Source organism: Sebastes fasciatus, chromosome 8 (genome assembly GCF_043250625.1).
Source record: "Sebastes fasciatus isolate fSebFas1 chromosome 8, fSebFas1.pri, whole genome shotgun sequence".
NCBI classification, from domain to species: domain Eukaryota; kingdom Metazoa; phylum Chordata; class Actinopteri; order Perciformes; family Sebastidae; genus Sebastes; species Sebastes fasciatus.
This window is the reverse complement of record NC_133802.1, coordinates 32625540-32640867: the sequence shown is the minus strand read 5'-3', so window position 1 is coordinate 32640867 and position 15328 is coordinate 32625540. Positions and strand designations below refer to the sequence as shown.

At 40.0% G+C, this 15328-nt stretch overlaps 1 protein-coding gene and 1 long non-coding RNA gene across 3 annotated transcripts in view; both read left to right on the top strand.

Moving 5' to 3' along the window:
* The window catches only part of LOC141773278 (uncharacterized), a 376505-nt gene that overhangs the window by 42938 nt on the left and 318239 nt on the right, over positions 1-15328 (top strand). The gene's annotated exons all lie outside the window — the stretch shown is intronic.
* edn3b (endothelin 3b) lies at positions 3012-14515 on the top strand. 2 transcript variants are annotated; one of them, XM_074645100.1, is made up of 4 exons: positions 3012-3430; positions 3521-3734; positions 11638-11796; positions 12037-14515. In XM_074645100.1, exons 1-4 carry the CDS (start codon positions 3361-3363, stop codon positions 12272-12274), a joined length of 681 nt encoding a protein of 226 aa, XP_074501201.1. In that variant the 5' UTR covers positions 3012-3360; the 3' UTR covers positions 12275-14515. The 2 variants fall into 2 exon arrangements, with proteins under 2 accessions (XP_074501201.1, XP_074501202.1); XM_074645101.1 differs by having other exon boundaries at positions 11944-12172.

Sequence of the window (15328 nt, the reverse complement as noted above, 5' to 3'; positions counted from 1 at the left end):
TTGAAACTAGTGATTGAGACCATAAACTCATGTTTACAATGTTTATGAGGTAATAAATCAAGTGAGTAGTAGGCTCATTTTCTCACAGACTTCTATACAATCAGACCTATAAAACCCATGTTGACATGTTGAAGGCGATCGCTGCTCCTCCTCCTCCTCCTCCTCCTCCTCCTCCTCCTCCTCTTCCTCCTCCTCCTCCGTGTCTGACAGATGGGATGGTATGTTTTGGATTATAAGATGATTTTTTCCCCCGATCTTTCTTCTTTCCATTTTACATCATACTGAAACTATTTGATCTGATCTGTCCATAACAGTTAGTTTCAAAACTCGGTACATGCACAGTGCAACCGGGTCTCTGGCATACCTCAACCTACACTCTGGAGAGTGTTCTTGATCCGAGGGACAGGCGGTCCAATTCTATCATCCAATATGTCCAAACTATGTCGGTCCTCCACGGTCTGCAGGTCATTCACAACTGCTGAACTCGCTCGTACTTTCTTACTTTCTGAACCGATTAGCTGATTTCAACACGTCTGATATTTTGGCCGTTTGATGAATCGGGAGCTTTCAGCCTCACGACGGAAAGCTTCTGTGGTATATTGAGTCTTCTCTAGTTGACAGTTATTGAAAGGCAACGCCCAGAATCAACTGCAGACCTTTTGTGCATTATGTAACGATGGAGAGAAGCAGTCAATCATACAACTACAAGTACAGAAGTACAGTATATTCACTGTGCCCCTATCTGGCCACCAAAATGCCTCAAAATGCAGATGTAGATGTAGATTGGCAGAGACTCCAGCTACACACATTTAATTATAGTCATTAGCCACTGAGAAAACTTTTAGACAATCACACTTAAAGTCAACAGTCATGATACTATTTCAAACACAAATAATACTGTATATCTCGCCAGTAATGTAAACAATGAGCACAATTATTAAAAGCAAACATACAAGTAAAATCAACTGTAATTGTTTACAATTTGTCTGACTGCAGATACAGTATATTTATGTAAACTCCAACACTTGACACAGCCAGCGCTCCCTAAAAACAGACAAAGTAATACTGCAGACGGACTGCAGACGGACTGCAGAGGGAAAACAAAGTGTGGCAGCAGCGCTGTGTCTACATGGCCTGGAGGGGAGTTTGTTCAGATCAGTGGGATTATAAACAGTAACTCTGCTGCCCAACAGTAATAATATAATGGTCTTCTAGGCTGATCCTCAGAACTGATGTGAGCATTCATGTTCTCAAATATATTCTGCGTCATAGCAGCACTGACCCTTTACTCTCCACTGTCGGGGCATGTTAAAGGTCTTAGTGCTAACATTTTCATAAAATAATACATCCACAGAGCTTTTAGAATAAAACTATGGCTTTTCCTGAAAACAAAAAAATATTATGATTGCGAATTAATCATTTAAAAAATGTTGGCGGGTCCAAAATGAATGTTTGACGTTTGGTTCCCACTTCTGTGAAAGCTTATGAGCCAATAATAAAACAACATTAGTATCACGTGGTATCTCTGGGTCGTCGGTTTGTGTGGGAAGAAATGGATTAATGGCTGAGATTGACGGTAAGTGTCTGGCAACGACTTGTTGTGAAGTAAATGCAATGAAATGGGTGGAGAATGCGACATCTAGTGGCTGACTGTTATCAATAGAGAGCTACAGGAATGAGTCCTAAAACACAGAAATGAGTTCGAATTTGAGAAAATCTGGTTCCCTCGACTGAAAGTCAATGGGTTTTTAGTTAGATGCCTGAAATAAGGGCTGTAGTTAACACACAACCTTTTTCTACTTTATTAAATACATCAATAAATATCCCACTCGTGAATTTTGAAGCCTTTATGTGTCTTAAAAAAGGTGGTTGTTAACAAGTGGCTAGATGAGACTACTAATCGTCATCACGCCAACTTGTCTGCATTGTATACTCGTGTTCATGCGACCGTGGTGTAATTCGTTTATAGCCTAAATTAGCTTTTTAATTGTAGCGATTGCATTCGCACTTTAAAAATCATATAAGTGGTGTTCATTTGTGGAGATTACCTTGCTGAACAAAACGTGTAAGTATCATAAATGTTTGTTTGCCACAGAGCTTTTTTTCTGCAATAATCCAAAACCCAATGGAACAATCCCATTGGGTTTTTGTTGAGGGAACCAGGGCGATGCTAATTTCCTGGTTGGCCGAAAAAAATACGTCATCCCTGCAGCACTCTATGAGTTAGCATTTTAGAACTTTCATCAACGTCATCACGCCGACTCGTCCGCGTTGTATACTAACGCTCATGGGACCATGGTGTAGTTCGTTTATAGCCTAACGTTAGCTTTTTACTTCTGGCGATTGCATTTACACTTCAAAAATCATAAAAGTGTTGTTCATTTGTGGAGATTATCTTGCTGAACAAAACGTCTAAGTATCATAAATGTTTGTTTGTCACAGAGATTATTTTCTATAATAATAATAATAATAATAATGAACCAAAAGTCAATGGAACAATCCCATTGACTTTTTATCGAGGGAACCAGGGCAATGCTAACTTCGTGGTTAGCCTACAAAAACACGTCATCCCTGGAGCACTCTATAGCACTTTAAAGGATTTTTTTTTATTATTATAGGTTATTATTATTTTGGATTGTCCAGATGGATTATATTGTGAGGGTTGTGTCTCTGCTTTAAGTTTCTATTTTATAAGTAAATTACAACAACAACAAAAAGGGAAATACCCTCATCATCATCATATATAAATGTGTAGTACTTGAGACAATGTAATTAATGTCACATGCTGTTAAAGTGTTGCTGAATGATCTCTTTTTATTATCTTTACAAGACAGGACAAGTATTATATTTGACATGTTAAGCATGAGCAGGAACTCAAGTGGAGTAGTTCATCTCAGTGCACCAGCTCACACACACACACACACACACACACACACACACACACACACACACACAGAGAGAGAGTGGGTGTTACCCAAAACCTCTCCAAAGCCCTTCACCTTTGATTTGGGGCTTTTAGACGGCGAGGTGACTTTAGAGGAGCATCGTTGCTCTCTTGTGCTGTGTGTGACTGCAGAGCTATTTGTTTTTAAAGGGAAAACCAGTTTCCTCTCACTCCTAATAAAGCAAAGTGCATGTTCCAGGTCTGATTTATGACAGGGAGCTGTGTGGACATGAGAGGAATCGCGCGTCGAGCATCCTGAGGATCCGTTTCTCTGAACATCTGTGTGAGATGAGTCACACATGGACTTCTACAGAAGTGAAGTTAATGGATTTTCACTCGATGCTGGTGGGAGATTAATTTGACAAAAGTGCGGCTGCACCCTCATCTTGCTATGATTCATTCTGGGAATATCTGACATGACAAGGATACTATCCATCCAAGAGAAAATCATGCTTTGCAACATGTTTGCATTGATTCTCTTACAAGGTAAGGTGTCGGCAAAGGTGCAACAAAGTTACTTTTTACTTTACTTGATTATTATTACTTATTTCTATTATGTTTCTTGCACTATACAAGGGGTCTTGACGTCCGACGCCCCGGTACAGTCCGAGGTGACCCCCGGGATGAACCCCGGGGGTCTCCCACTTGTCTCCCGGAGAGCTGCAGGGTTCCAGCTGTCTGAGGCGACGGAGGCAAAGTCCAGACCTAAGCGCTGTACCTGCTTTTCTTACAAGGATAAAGAGTGCGTCTACTACTGCCACTTGGATATCATCTGGATCAACACTCCAGAGTAAGACAAGCTTTGTTTAATACTAAAACATATCTATAATCCACCTGCACGTGCTTTTATTGTGCAAACAAGGCCAAGTGCAATTAGTATTCTTTTTATTTTTTTTTTACCCTTTTCACCTGAAGCAAAATCTTCATCTTGCAAAATGTATGACATTTTAAAATACATATCTTTTAGGGCTGTGTATTGGCAATAATCTGGCGATACCATAAGTATCATGATACAGGGGTCACGATTCAATATATTGTATATACTGTAAGCAAGGAGATATATTGGGATTTTTTTTAATTTAGGAAAACTGTCAAAGTATAAAGGACACACCACCTTATGCAAAAAACCCGAGTTAAGAAAGTTAAATTTTTTATGTAATCATAATCATGACACTGCATTTGCATTTATCCGAGTCCCTTCAACATCCAACATCATATCCACTGCTTCTGTTATAATTATAATTCTTACAGTCTTTAATGCACAAATTTTTTTTTTAATATGTACATATCATCTGGATCAACACTCCCGAAAGACGAGCTTTGTTTAATACTAAAAAAATATCTATAGTTTTTCCAATAATCCACCTGGACGAATGTGCAAACAAGGGCGTAGGCTTCATTTCAACATTGGTGGGGCCACATCAGCAGAGGTCTGTGGGTCCTCAACCCCCCACCCCCCCAGGACATTTTGAGCGTTAAACACTTAATTTCATGCATTCTGGTGAATTTGCATGCATCAATTTATGGTGGAAATAAATTATGTAAAGGCAAACAAAATCAGACACCAGGTGATGATGCAAAATAAATATAATGCTGCAAGATAAACTTTTCTCATTTGATTTACTGGTCCGTCCTCTTTTGTTTAGTGGGGAAGTAACCTCTTTAAACGTGGCACTTATTCAACGATAAATTAACGTCTTGCATAACGTAGCCTGCAGGGATCGGTCGAGTCGAGGCGGGGCGTGAAAATGTCTATGCCGGTGCTAAATTGGAGAAAATAATTCATTGGCGTGCGCGGCGGCTGGATGATTTATATGCATACACGTGGATTTCGGATGACGTGAAAAGCCGATCTCTATTCTGCACATTCGCTTCGCTGTTCGCTGAGATTACGAGAATAAATAGTCGTAATATTTTGGGGAAAAAAAGGTTGTAATATATTACAAGAATAAAGTCGTAATTTAAGGCGAGACACACGAGGCAAAAACTTTTTCATGCACTGATCAAGGGCGTAGGCTTCATTTCAACATTATTGGGTACACATCAGCAGAGGTCTGGGGGTCCTGTCCCCCCCGAGGACATTTTGAGCGTTAAACAGCTAATTTCATGCATTCTGGTGAATTTTCATACATCTATTTATGGTGGAAATAAATGTTATTTATGTAAAGGAAAACACAAAATTCAGATACCAGATGACGATGTGTATAATGCTGTAAAGGCTCCCAGGTTTTCTGTATTATTTTAAATCATGTAGATAAACTTTTCTCATTTGATTTACTCGTCTGTCCTCTTTTGTTTAGTGGGGAAGTAACCTCTTTAAACGTGGCACCTATTCAACGATAAATTAACGTCTTGCATAACGTAGCCTGCAGGGATCGGTCGAGTCGAGGCGGGGCGTGAAAAAATGTCTATGCGGGTGCTAAATTGGAGAAAATAATTCATTGGCATGTGCGTGTTGGGTGGATGATTTATATGCGTACACGTGGATTTCGGATGACGTCAAAAGCCGATCTCTATTTTTCACAATCGCGTCGCTGTTTCGAGAATAAAAAGTCGTAATATTTGGGGAAAAAAAGGTTGTAATATATTACAAGAATAAAGTCGTAATTTAAGGCGAGACACACGAGGCAAAAACTTTTTCATGCACTGATCAATTTAGAGATTTTGAGCTACTTTGCTTCCATAACACGTCTTCTTTAAGACTATAGTGGAAAGTAAACTTCCAAAATACACATTTAGGTGTTTATTTTACTACGTTTTGTCTATTTGTGTCTGTAGATTTCTCCTAAATTCCCCAAAAGTCAGCATTATATAATGCCTCATTTACCTATTTAAACACACAATTTCAGAAAACTTAAAAATAATTGTCTTAATGTGAGTAATCAACTGGAGAAGTTTCATGGTGATGTTTATTATTTTTTTTTTTTTACATTTTCACCTGTAGTATCTTGCAAAATGTATGAAAATTTTAAAATACATATCTTTTAGGGCGGTGTGTCGGCAATAATCTGGCGATACAATAAGTATCATGATATAGGGGTCACGATTCAGTATATTGTGATATATACTGTAAGCAAGGAGATATATTGATATATTATTAATTTAGGAAAACTGTCATAATATAAAGAACACACCACCTTATGCAAAAAATCTTTTTTGCAATCATAATCATAATCATGACCCTGCATTTGCATTTATCACAGTCCCTTCAACATCCAACATCATGTTCACTGCTGCTGTCATAACTATACAGTAATTCTTACAATCTTTAAAGCACTAACTTTTTTTTTAATATGTACATATCATCTGTCACTACATAGATGTGCATAGTATACATAATCCAGTCCATGTATTTCCATTCAGTTTTTATCTTTCCCCTCTATTGTTTACACTTAGAGAAACACTTGACTTGCACATAGATGTTTTTATTTTATTCTTATTTTATTGTTGGTCATTGGTGCTTTATATATATATTTATATTTATTAAATATTTATATATACACCTATTTTTTTCCCACTACTGCGTACTTTACAGTCCTCTCTATTCCTCACCTTATTTGTCCAGCTTTGTTGTCCCTGTCCCCTAGCTGTTATTTCTATTTCTGTGTAATTACATTTAGGGAGAAACATATAAATAGAGTCTAATTCCTCGTATGTATTTACTTTACTTGCCGAATAAAAACTGATTCTGATTTTGATTTGAGAGGGCAAATACACTGAAAGAGGGCATCTCTTTGCAAACGAAATAAAGTATTGACTAAGTTAATCTTAGGATTTAAGATATTAATTAAAAATCAATAGTGTTTTTGAGAGTCAATACAGTATCACAAAAAATAATATTTTCGATATTTTCTTACACCCCTAATACCTTTAAAGTTTTTTATCAGACTCTGAGCCAGAAATCTCCACTTCAGTACTCACTGTACATAAACCAAACCTCCCATTCATTCCTATCTATATTCTGAAGGTTTTTACAGAGGCATTTGTTTATAAATATATATATGCCCTCCCAAAATATTGGTGGGGACAATTCTGTCCTCCCAAAATATTGGTAGGGACATTTCTGTTCTCCCAAAATATTGATTCTGTCCTCCCAAAATATTGGTAGGGACAAATCTGTCCTTCCAAAGTATTAGTGTGCACAATTCCGTCCTCCCAAAATATTGGTAGATGCAAAACTGTCCTTCCATAATTGGTAGGGACAATTCTGTCCTCCCAACATATTGTTGGGGACAATTCTGTCCTATACACAATATTGGAAGGGACAATTCTGTCCTCCCAAAGTATTGGTAGGGACTATTCTGTCCTTCTATAATTGGTAGGGACAATTCTGTCCTCCCAAAATATTGGTAGGGACAATTCTGCCCTCCTAAAGTATTGGTAGGGACAATTGTGTCCTTCCATAATTGGTATGGACAATTCTGTTCTCCCAAAATATCAGAAGGGACAATTCTGTCCCCTCAAAATATTGGTAGGCACAAATCTGTCCCCCCAAAGTATTGGTAGGGACAATTCTGTTCTTCCAAATTATTGGTAGGGACAATTCTGTCCTTCCAAAGTATTGGTAGGGACAATTCTGTTCTTCCAAATTATTGGTAGGGACAATTCTGTCCTTCCAAAGTATTGGTAGGGACAATTCTGTTCTTCCAAAGTATGGGTAGGGACAAGTCTGTTCTTACAAAGTATTGGTAGGGACAATTCTGTTCTTACAAAGTATTGGTAGGGACAATTCTGTTCTTACAAATTATTGGAAGGGACATGTCCCTGCTGTCCATATGCAAACCTACAACCTTGTGTGCGAGCATCTCCGGTCTTGCACAATATCTTTTTTGTCAGTGGGGTTTAAGAGTGGCATGCTAATTAAGACTATTTAAGAACGCAGATTGACATGTGGTTGCTTTGTGAAGTCAATGCAATGTAGCAAGTCACACCCGGTAAACGCTTGTGGGGCGTCAGATGTGGTCATGGTTCAAGTGATGGCAAGCCCAACAGAAACTAACACGCTCTGCAAGGTATCGCAACTTTTTCACCTTCTCATCCTCTCAGTAGCCCAAACACGTGAGCCACAATGTGTAGAGTTATCATGTCCATATATAATCAAATTACCATTTTAGTGGATGGTTAATGTCCGTGCTGCTGTGTTTTGAGTTCAGGTTAAAAATTATTGAATTCACATAAAGATAAGAATAAGACTGAAATCTGTACTTTTTTTTGTGTCCCTTGCAAAATTGAACCAAACAGCGGGAATTATACATGAGTAACAGCTTGACAAGATGGTTCTTGCACCATGATCAAAAGATAATTAAGTAGGTTGCATATATTAATTTGCATGCATGTCCCATGTGCATCAAAAGCACCAGAAAACCAAAATCCATGATACCAAACATACTGAATGCAAGCTCAAATAAAAGAAATTGTCAATAAAACACCCACAAGTTTGTGGCAAACATGAACAAAACTCGCTGGTAAAGCCTTTAATTGTGGGCTTGCTCTGTGGAGATGTGATAGCAGATGTAGCTGTATAACTCCCCAGTCATGAGCTGAGCGGTTGAAATACTATCGATCTGTGGCGTGGAGGTTATGAGGCTGAGTGGACAGCGATCAGAGAAATCTGTCGTTCAAACCTAATAGTTACAGGTCTGGTGAGGTCGTCGCTCACTAGAGCTAGATTTGTTCAAAATTACAAAATTACTACAAACTACAAAATGAAGTTCCCGTATAACTAAACTGTATTCTCAATTACGTTTTTAGGGAAACGTATTTTCTCCCAGATTATGGTTGCAGTTTTAAACAGTTTTAAACACATGGTTAACGTTGTAAATTGAAACAAAACAAAAAAACGCAATAACACTACTTAGTTAGGTTTAGGCAACAAAACTACTGGGTTAGGTTTAGATCTGCAACAATTAATTGAATAATCGTTGAGTTGTCAACTATTTTAATAATCAATTAATCGGTTTGAGTCACTTTTTAAGATAAAAAGTCCAAATTGATCTGATTCCAGCTTCTTAAATGTGAATATTTTCTGGTTTCTTTACTCCTCTATGACAGTAAACTGAATATCTTTGAGTTGTGGACAAAACAAGACAATTGAGGACGTCATCTTCGGGCTTTGAGGAAACACAGATTGACATTTTTCATTTTTGTGACAATCGAGAGAATAACCGACAGATTAATTGACAATGAAAATAACTGTTAGTTGCAACTCTGGTTAGGTTTAGTAAAAAACAACATCACGGTTAGGCTTAAAATGACACACGGGACACAAACGTCCGGTGTTATTTGGATTTAATTCCGCACAATTTAAATCAATTAAAATGTTCCTGTAAAGAGACGCTGGCCTGTGGTGTAAACACCTGCTGTTGTGTGTGCAAACATTGAGGAAAGGCAACATAATTAAGGTTAATTTGGGGGATTAGTCCCGGGCCCACCAACGCAGTCTGATCACCACCTGGCCCCGTCCTGGCCAGAGGTACGCCAGCAGCACATCAGGAGTTATTTTGGCTCTTTAGATGATGAAGAACCATGAAAAGATTACATTATCACTTGGCATGATGAGAGCGAACAGCAGCTTTCCACACAGTGTGTTCAACAAGTGGCCCGGCACACCACAGATTAGTAGCGATACCGTGGAATATAATTTTCAACACCTTCTTGTTTTGAGGAATTTGTTTTGCTGCCTCCTAACCACATATTACAATCCTTGGCAAGACGATAAGAAAAGCATTCTTTCGTCCTCTTTCTTCTTGTGCCACGACTGTTGTTGGCAGCACACTTTATTACTGCTTAGCAAGTTGAGACAAATTGACATAGTTTAAAAACTGACTTTAATATAGAAGCAGTAGGTGTGTTATCGAACATGTGGGGAGCACTGCACTGTGATATAAGACGGAAATTAGAAGAGACAGTGTCATTTTTCTCCCATAGTGAAGCATCCAAAATGCTCCAGAGAAGCTTCTCATTATTGTCTCTTAAGACTGTGGTTTAGCCTCCAAGAGTCAGTTTGTGCACCCTTCTTCTCTCGTGACCTCTCCCCTACACTGCAATTACAATTAAAGTGCTTTTGTTTGCTGTAAAAGCCAGGTTCCCAAGAAAAAAAAGCCCACCCTCTATCATTAGATAATGATGTCAGCATGTCCAGACACTATTGTGATATATTAGACAGACACAGCAGCCACTTCAGGTTGAACGGAAGCCTTTTACCCCCGAGGTCAATCAAGTTTACAGTTGCAAACCGACAAGACTGCAGGATCGGGCGAACGCAGTGGAAGCGGCAGGTATTCAATCAGACGCAGGCAGCAGGCAGTCTGATATAATCTGGAAAATCTACCCGGGAATGCCACTTATATATTTACTGTCGACGGAAGATTTATTTCAAATGTCTTATGAAAACAGACTTGATAGATCGGGGTTGTCTTTTTGCCCCGATAGGCACATCTTTCTCTCAGCTATGCACAAATGTTGCAAGGATGCTCCGATTGGTTGTGAGATTCTCCTTCCTCTTTGGCCCTTCAAGAGCTCATACTGTAGCTCCTAAAGCCACAAAACACCTTCTGTATTTCCAAAATCATTCACAGATTGTAAATAACAGATGAGTGGAAAAAGGAGAGATGATAAGCAAAGCCAACCTGACACGTAACAGTGGTATCCAGATGCAACGTGTCATACAGCGGTTCGTATGATATCTTATGTAAAGTTATTCGTCATTTTTTTGTGCGTTTTCGTATAAATGTCTAGCAACATGTGATGTACGTGTAAATTTCCGCTCCAGTCTTTTAAAAATAAACTTCCATCTTCACAGGAAACAACTTGGTTCGGTTTAGGAAAAGATTGTGATCGTGAACCACAGATTGTGAAGCATTTATCATGTACTTGCTTTTCTGCCGTAACACGTGATCTAGTCAGATCTCTCACTCTCTGGTGTGAAAAAGGAGTAGCCTGTATGTGACTGCTGGCTTGAGGGCTACTAGAACAGCTAATCTCAACCTCTGGCGGGGCTCAGAGCGCTACCCAGTGGGTTGCGGAGGTACTGCCAAATGGTTAGATTAACCTCTAAAAATCAGACGGTAGCTATTCTGTAATTCAGAAATTGTAGCGAGCTCAGAGAACTAGAAAACCTGAGGAATCCATTGGCACCAACCATGTCATGCTAGCTTGTTGAATAAGAGGCTAAATATCGCTCCGAAGTTAAGCAAAATTTTGGCGACGAAAAACTGGCATGGCCATTTTCAAAGGGGTCCCTTGACCTCTGACCTCAAGATATGTGAATGAAAATGGGTTCTACAGGTACCCACTAGTCTCCCCTTTACAGACATATATGTCTTGGATGCAGTGATTGAAAATGGAGTGTTTTTTTAAACACAAAAGTGATGTTGGAGACAACATATGACCCTGAATACTTTGGATTCATAATGGAAGGCAGTGATGGGTGAGGGTCAGCTGAATATTTATGTGGGTCATATAAAACATATTTATAGCCCAGTTTGTCATTTATTTGGGAAGGTGGTCCTCGTAAATTTTTTAACAATCGGAAATGGGCCTCAAGTTACAAGAGGTTGAGAAGCCCTTGGACTAGAAGATATGTCCATGTATGAGCAAAGCTAACAGTATTTAATATCTGTTGATTTTCTCTGTCTAAATGAATCTAACATTTTTACTAGTAAAAAAATGTCCCGTTTGTTTTACCTTCTCAGACGCACCGTGCCCTACGGTATGTCGAGCTACAGAGGACCTCAGCGACTCAGACGTGCTGTCAGTGGACAAGCAGCTGAACGCGAGGGGACAAAGACTCAGCGTTGCTTTTGTGCCGCGCTTGACGCAGACCCGGAGTGCCGTGATTTCTGCCTGTCAAGGTCAGTCTGATTCTTTCTGTAAAATAACATTCATTGGATCCTTCTCAGTCATCAAGTTAATTATTAAGTGAAGAGTGAAATGAATTAAGGCTTCTAATAGTAAACAAATCACTGGATTAGCCCCTTTGTGAAATGTTCTTTTCACAGCCCCCTGAGGACAGTGCCAATCAGGAGTCTCCACGGAGTCCCCGGTCCTGGATGACAGTTTAACGCCTCTCCATCGTCTGCTCTTCTCCTCAGGGGAATGGACCCTTCCCTCCTCTTTGTCCCCTTCCCCTCTCTCCAGTTCGCCACTCTTGCCTCCACAGGTACACATTCAAGGAAAATACTTTGGAGTTTAACACTGCAGACATTCCTCGGCATCACAACTCTTGGAGCAAGTTCCATCAAGCCGCGTGGTTTCAATCAATCTTCTGCAAATTCGATACAGATCCCTGGAGGCTATCCCCTTTTTTGTTCCCTCCCGAGAGCAGCGTGAGGATTACTTCCAGCCCGATATAATAACCAGTGACTTTGCTTCTGTCAAGCTTGATCAGACAACCCTTTGTATTCACACCTGGTAATGTTGAGGACTACGCTTGTTGAAAGCTTCTATCAACCTATAAGGGGACAACAAAGACATTTCTACGACAACAGCCGGCAGGAGCCACGTAAAGTAAGGCGTGATATTGAGATATCGTGCCATTCAAAAATATTGAAACACGTCAACAAAAAAAAAGGGGGTAAAGTTTTGGCCACCTGTGCTACGGGGCATATTATTGAGCTTTGATTTATGAGACTATTTACAGTTAGTCTGGAAAGCATTGACACCGTCACACTGACGGTATGCATATCTTGCTCTCATCACTTCTTGCAGCAATAATATATAATTTGTGCTCTTTGCAACTGTCGGTTATATTTTTTTTGTGCTTTTACATCAACACAAATGGTACTTTGTAGAAACTGTATGACAGCTTTAGCTGGAGTTAAAGGGACTGTTTGTAAGAGTCAGAAATTGCTTGTTAACAGCGACACCTGTGGCCGTTAAGTCAACGAAAGTCAGCGTCCTGTTGCTCGCGCTCGCTCTTCATAGACATGAACGAGCATCGCTCAAAACAGTGAGGCGACACACGTCAGCTAAAACCACAATATCACTCTATAGTTCACCTGCTTGGCAGTAATGTTAGCTGACCAGATGAAGGTCTCTCCATGAATCAATGCTGATCCTAGTGTTGGCTTTTCCTGCCTCAGCCTCCCGACCGCGGCCGGAGGGAACAGGGGAGACACCAGAGTTTTGGTCGGAGACGATAACGTTTCTCTCTGCGGAGCCCCGTCACTTCACAAGACACGGGAAACCTCTGTTGGTCTGGAGGAGCTGCAGCATTTATTTCTGCACAAACGTCCACTGAACATTCACTAGATATTCTCAGAGCTAAACTAACTCTTCTGCAGTGTGGAGTGTGCACGCATGCACGTGAGCGTGGAGCGAAATAGCGAGAACGAGCGCGGTGTGTGAGTGAAGGCAAGCAGGCAGAGGGAAGAGGAGCAGAGTACAGCAGAGACTCCGGCCCTGGAGACCAAAGCTAGGGTCTCCCCCCTCGTCCTTTGACCGCGGCCAACACCTTTTTTGAAAGACAGGATTCACTAGATACAACCAAGAGGTTTTGGTGCTTCCGTGTAGTTTGTGTTGGAGTCTGAATCTGAACAGCGTAGACACACGCGAGCGCGCACGGGACACCGACCCGCAGTGATTTATGCGTGTAAGAAGTTACAAACAGTCCCTTTAACTTTATATTAACCATCCAATGATGACCACCCAAAAAACTGCAATAACAACACAGGCAGCATCAGATCCTTCAGCTGTTGCATGGAGCTGTGGATTACTTATACTGTATGTTAAAAGAGCAACCTGACGATATACTTTTCTCATTGTCAACAAATCCCACGAAAAGATCAAAACCTGCAATGAATTGGTTCTATGAACGATTGCCTGTGTAGTGTGATATATCTGACTCCTCTGTGCCGTACCAAAAAACACTGGGTGACATGTTCCCTAATCACAGTAAACATGGACGCTGTAGTTCATTTTGAGACAATCTCATATACATTGTCCTCAGTGGCGTATAGGGAGGACGTATTCAGATCCTTTACTTAATAAAAGTACTAATACCACATTGTTAAAATACTCTGTTACAAGTAAAAGTCCTGAATAAAAAATGTTAGTTAAGTAAAAGTATGTAAGTATAATCAGGGAAATATAGTTAAAAGTATTAAAAGTAATCAATGTAAAATGCCCCTGTGACTGTTATATTATACTATATATTATATCATTTGATTATTATAACTCATGCATTAATGTAAAAGCAGAGGTTTACTGTTGTAATTGGTTGAGGTGGAGTTAATTTTTAACTATTTATAGGACTGGAACTAATGATTCAGGGTATCCGGCAGTGTATCGCAAGCCTGGTGGCCCGCTGGGCCTAAGCATTTTATGTATTTCTAAGATGTTTTGTTTTTAAAACTAAATGTGTTATACAAGTATCAAAGTCCTTTTAGGAATAACTCAGTGCTTAACGTTAGCGAGTGTCAGTGTGCAGTCGAGAGAGAGAGAGAGACAGAGACAGAGAGTGTGACGGTGAGTATGAAGTCAGAAGTAACGTTATAGCTGTGAACGTAGCCTTGCAGTGTGTGTACAGTTCAGGCTGTCGGTGAATAAATGCTATAACTCCTCAAGACCCGAGCCAAGTCCCTGTGTCTTGCTTGCCACAGTCTGTTTACCGAAGGGGGGTTAGTTAACTCAGAGTTAGCTCAGACTCGCTTAAGATGGACTGACTTTTAAGGTGGACCAGCGCTGTTGTCATTAGTGACGAGCCGCTCCTCTGAGTTTTGCTCAGCGCCGCCGGGCCAAACGACGTTTCTGGCAGAAACCCTGTCATTGAGGATTAATCTGCAGATTATTTTCTCGATTAGTCGACCGATTGTTTGAGATGTACTTGTATATACTGTTGGGTAGCTTAATTTATAACATATTTTATAAGCTCTTCCTACGTATTGTGTGGGGGTTTTGGGGATATTGTGATACTACTGTTAAATTAAAGAACATCTCGAGGCTACAAAATAAATTAATGCAACAGCGTCAGCAACATGATGTCCAAACCAACAGTAAATTACATTTTCTAAAGATGGCACTTTGCAGCCTTCAGCAATTATTGATATACAATCATCTTCCCCTGTAGCTAGAGCTTCACTAGAATTAACCAGAAAAGAGACAAAACTCAGACAATTACTCAAAAATGAGCAACAATAAATAAAAAGAGCTATTGACACTGCGGCGGGTGCAGCAATATTAATATTTGTTCTTTCTCAAAGCGTAACCAGTCCACTCAGCGTCTCTGGTCTCTGCAGTCACTTCAGATGTTATTGTCACAAACAGCAGAAAGTCCTCACACACACCTGACTGCAGGTAAAAGTTACTCAGTGAACGCAGAAGTCACCGCTGGAGGATCCACAATGAGCATGTTAGCATTTAGCATGTTAGCCAAACCCACGTGTC

What these genes read in the sequence shown, in the direction of transcription:
- edn3b (XM_074645100.1), top strand. Translation starts at nt 3,361, where the DNA reads ATGACAAGGATACTATCCATCCAAGAGAAAATCATGCTTTGCAACATG. An exon ending in ATCTGGATCAACACTCCAGA is followed by an intron (nt 3,735 to 11,637) that starts GTAAGACAAGCT and finishes TTACCTTCTCAG; the next exon opens with ACGCACCGTGCCCTACGGTA. An exon ending in CGTGATTTCTGCCTGTCAAG is followed by an intron (nt 11,797 to 12,036) that starts GTCAGTCTGATT and finishes TCTTCTCCTCAG; the next exon opens with GGGAATGGACCCTTCCCTCC.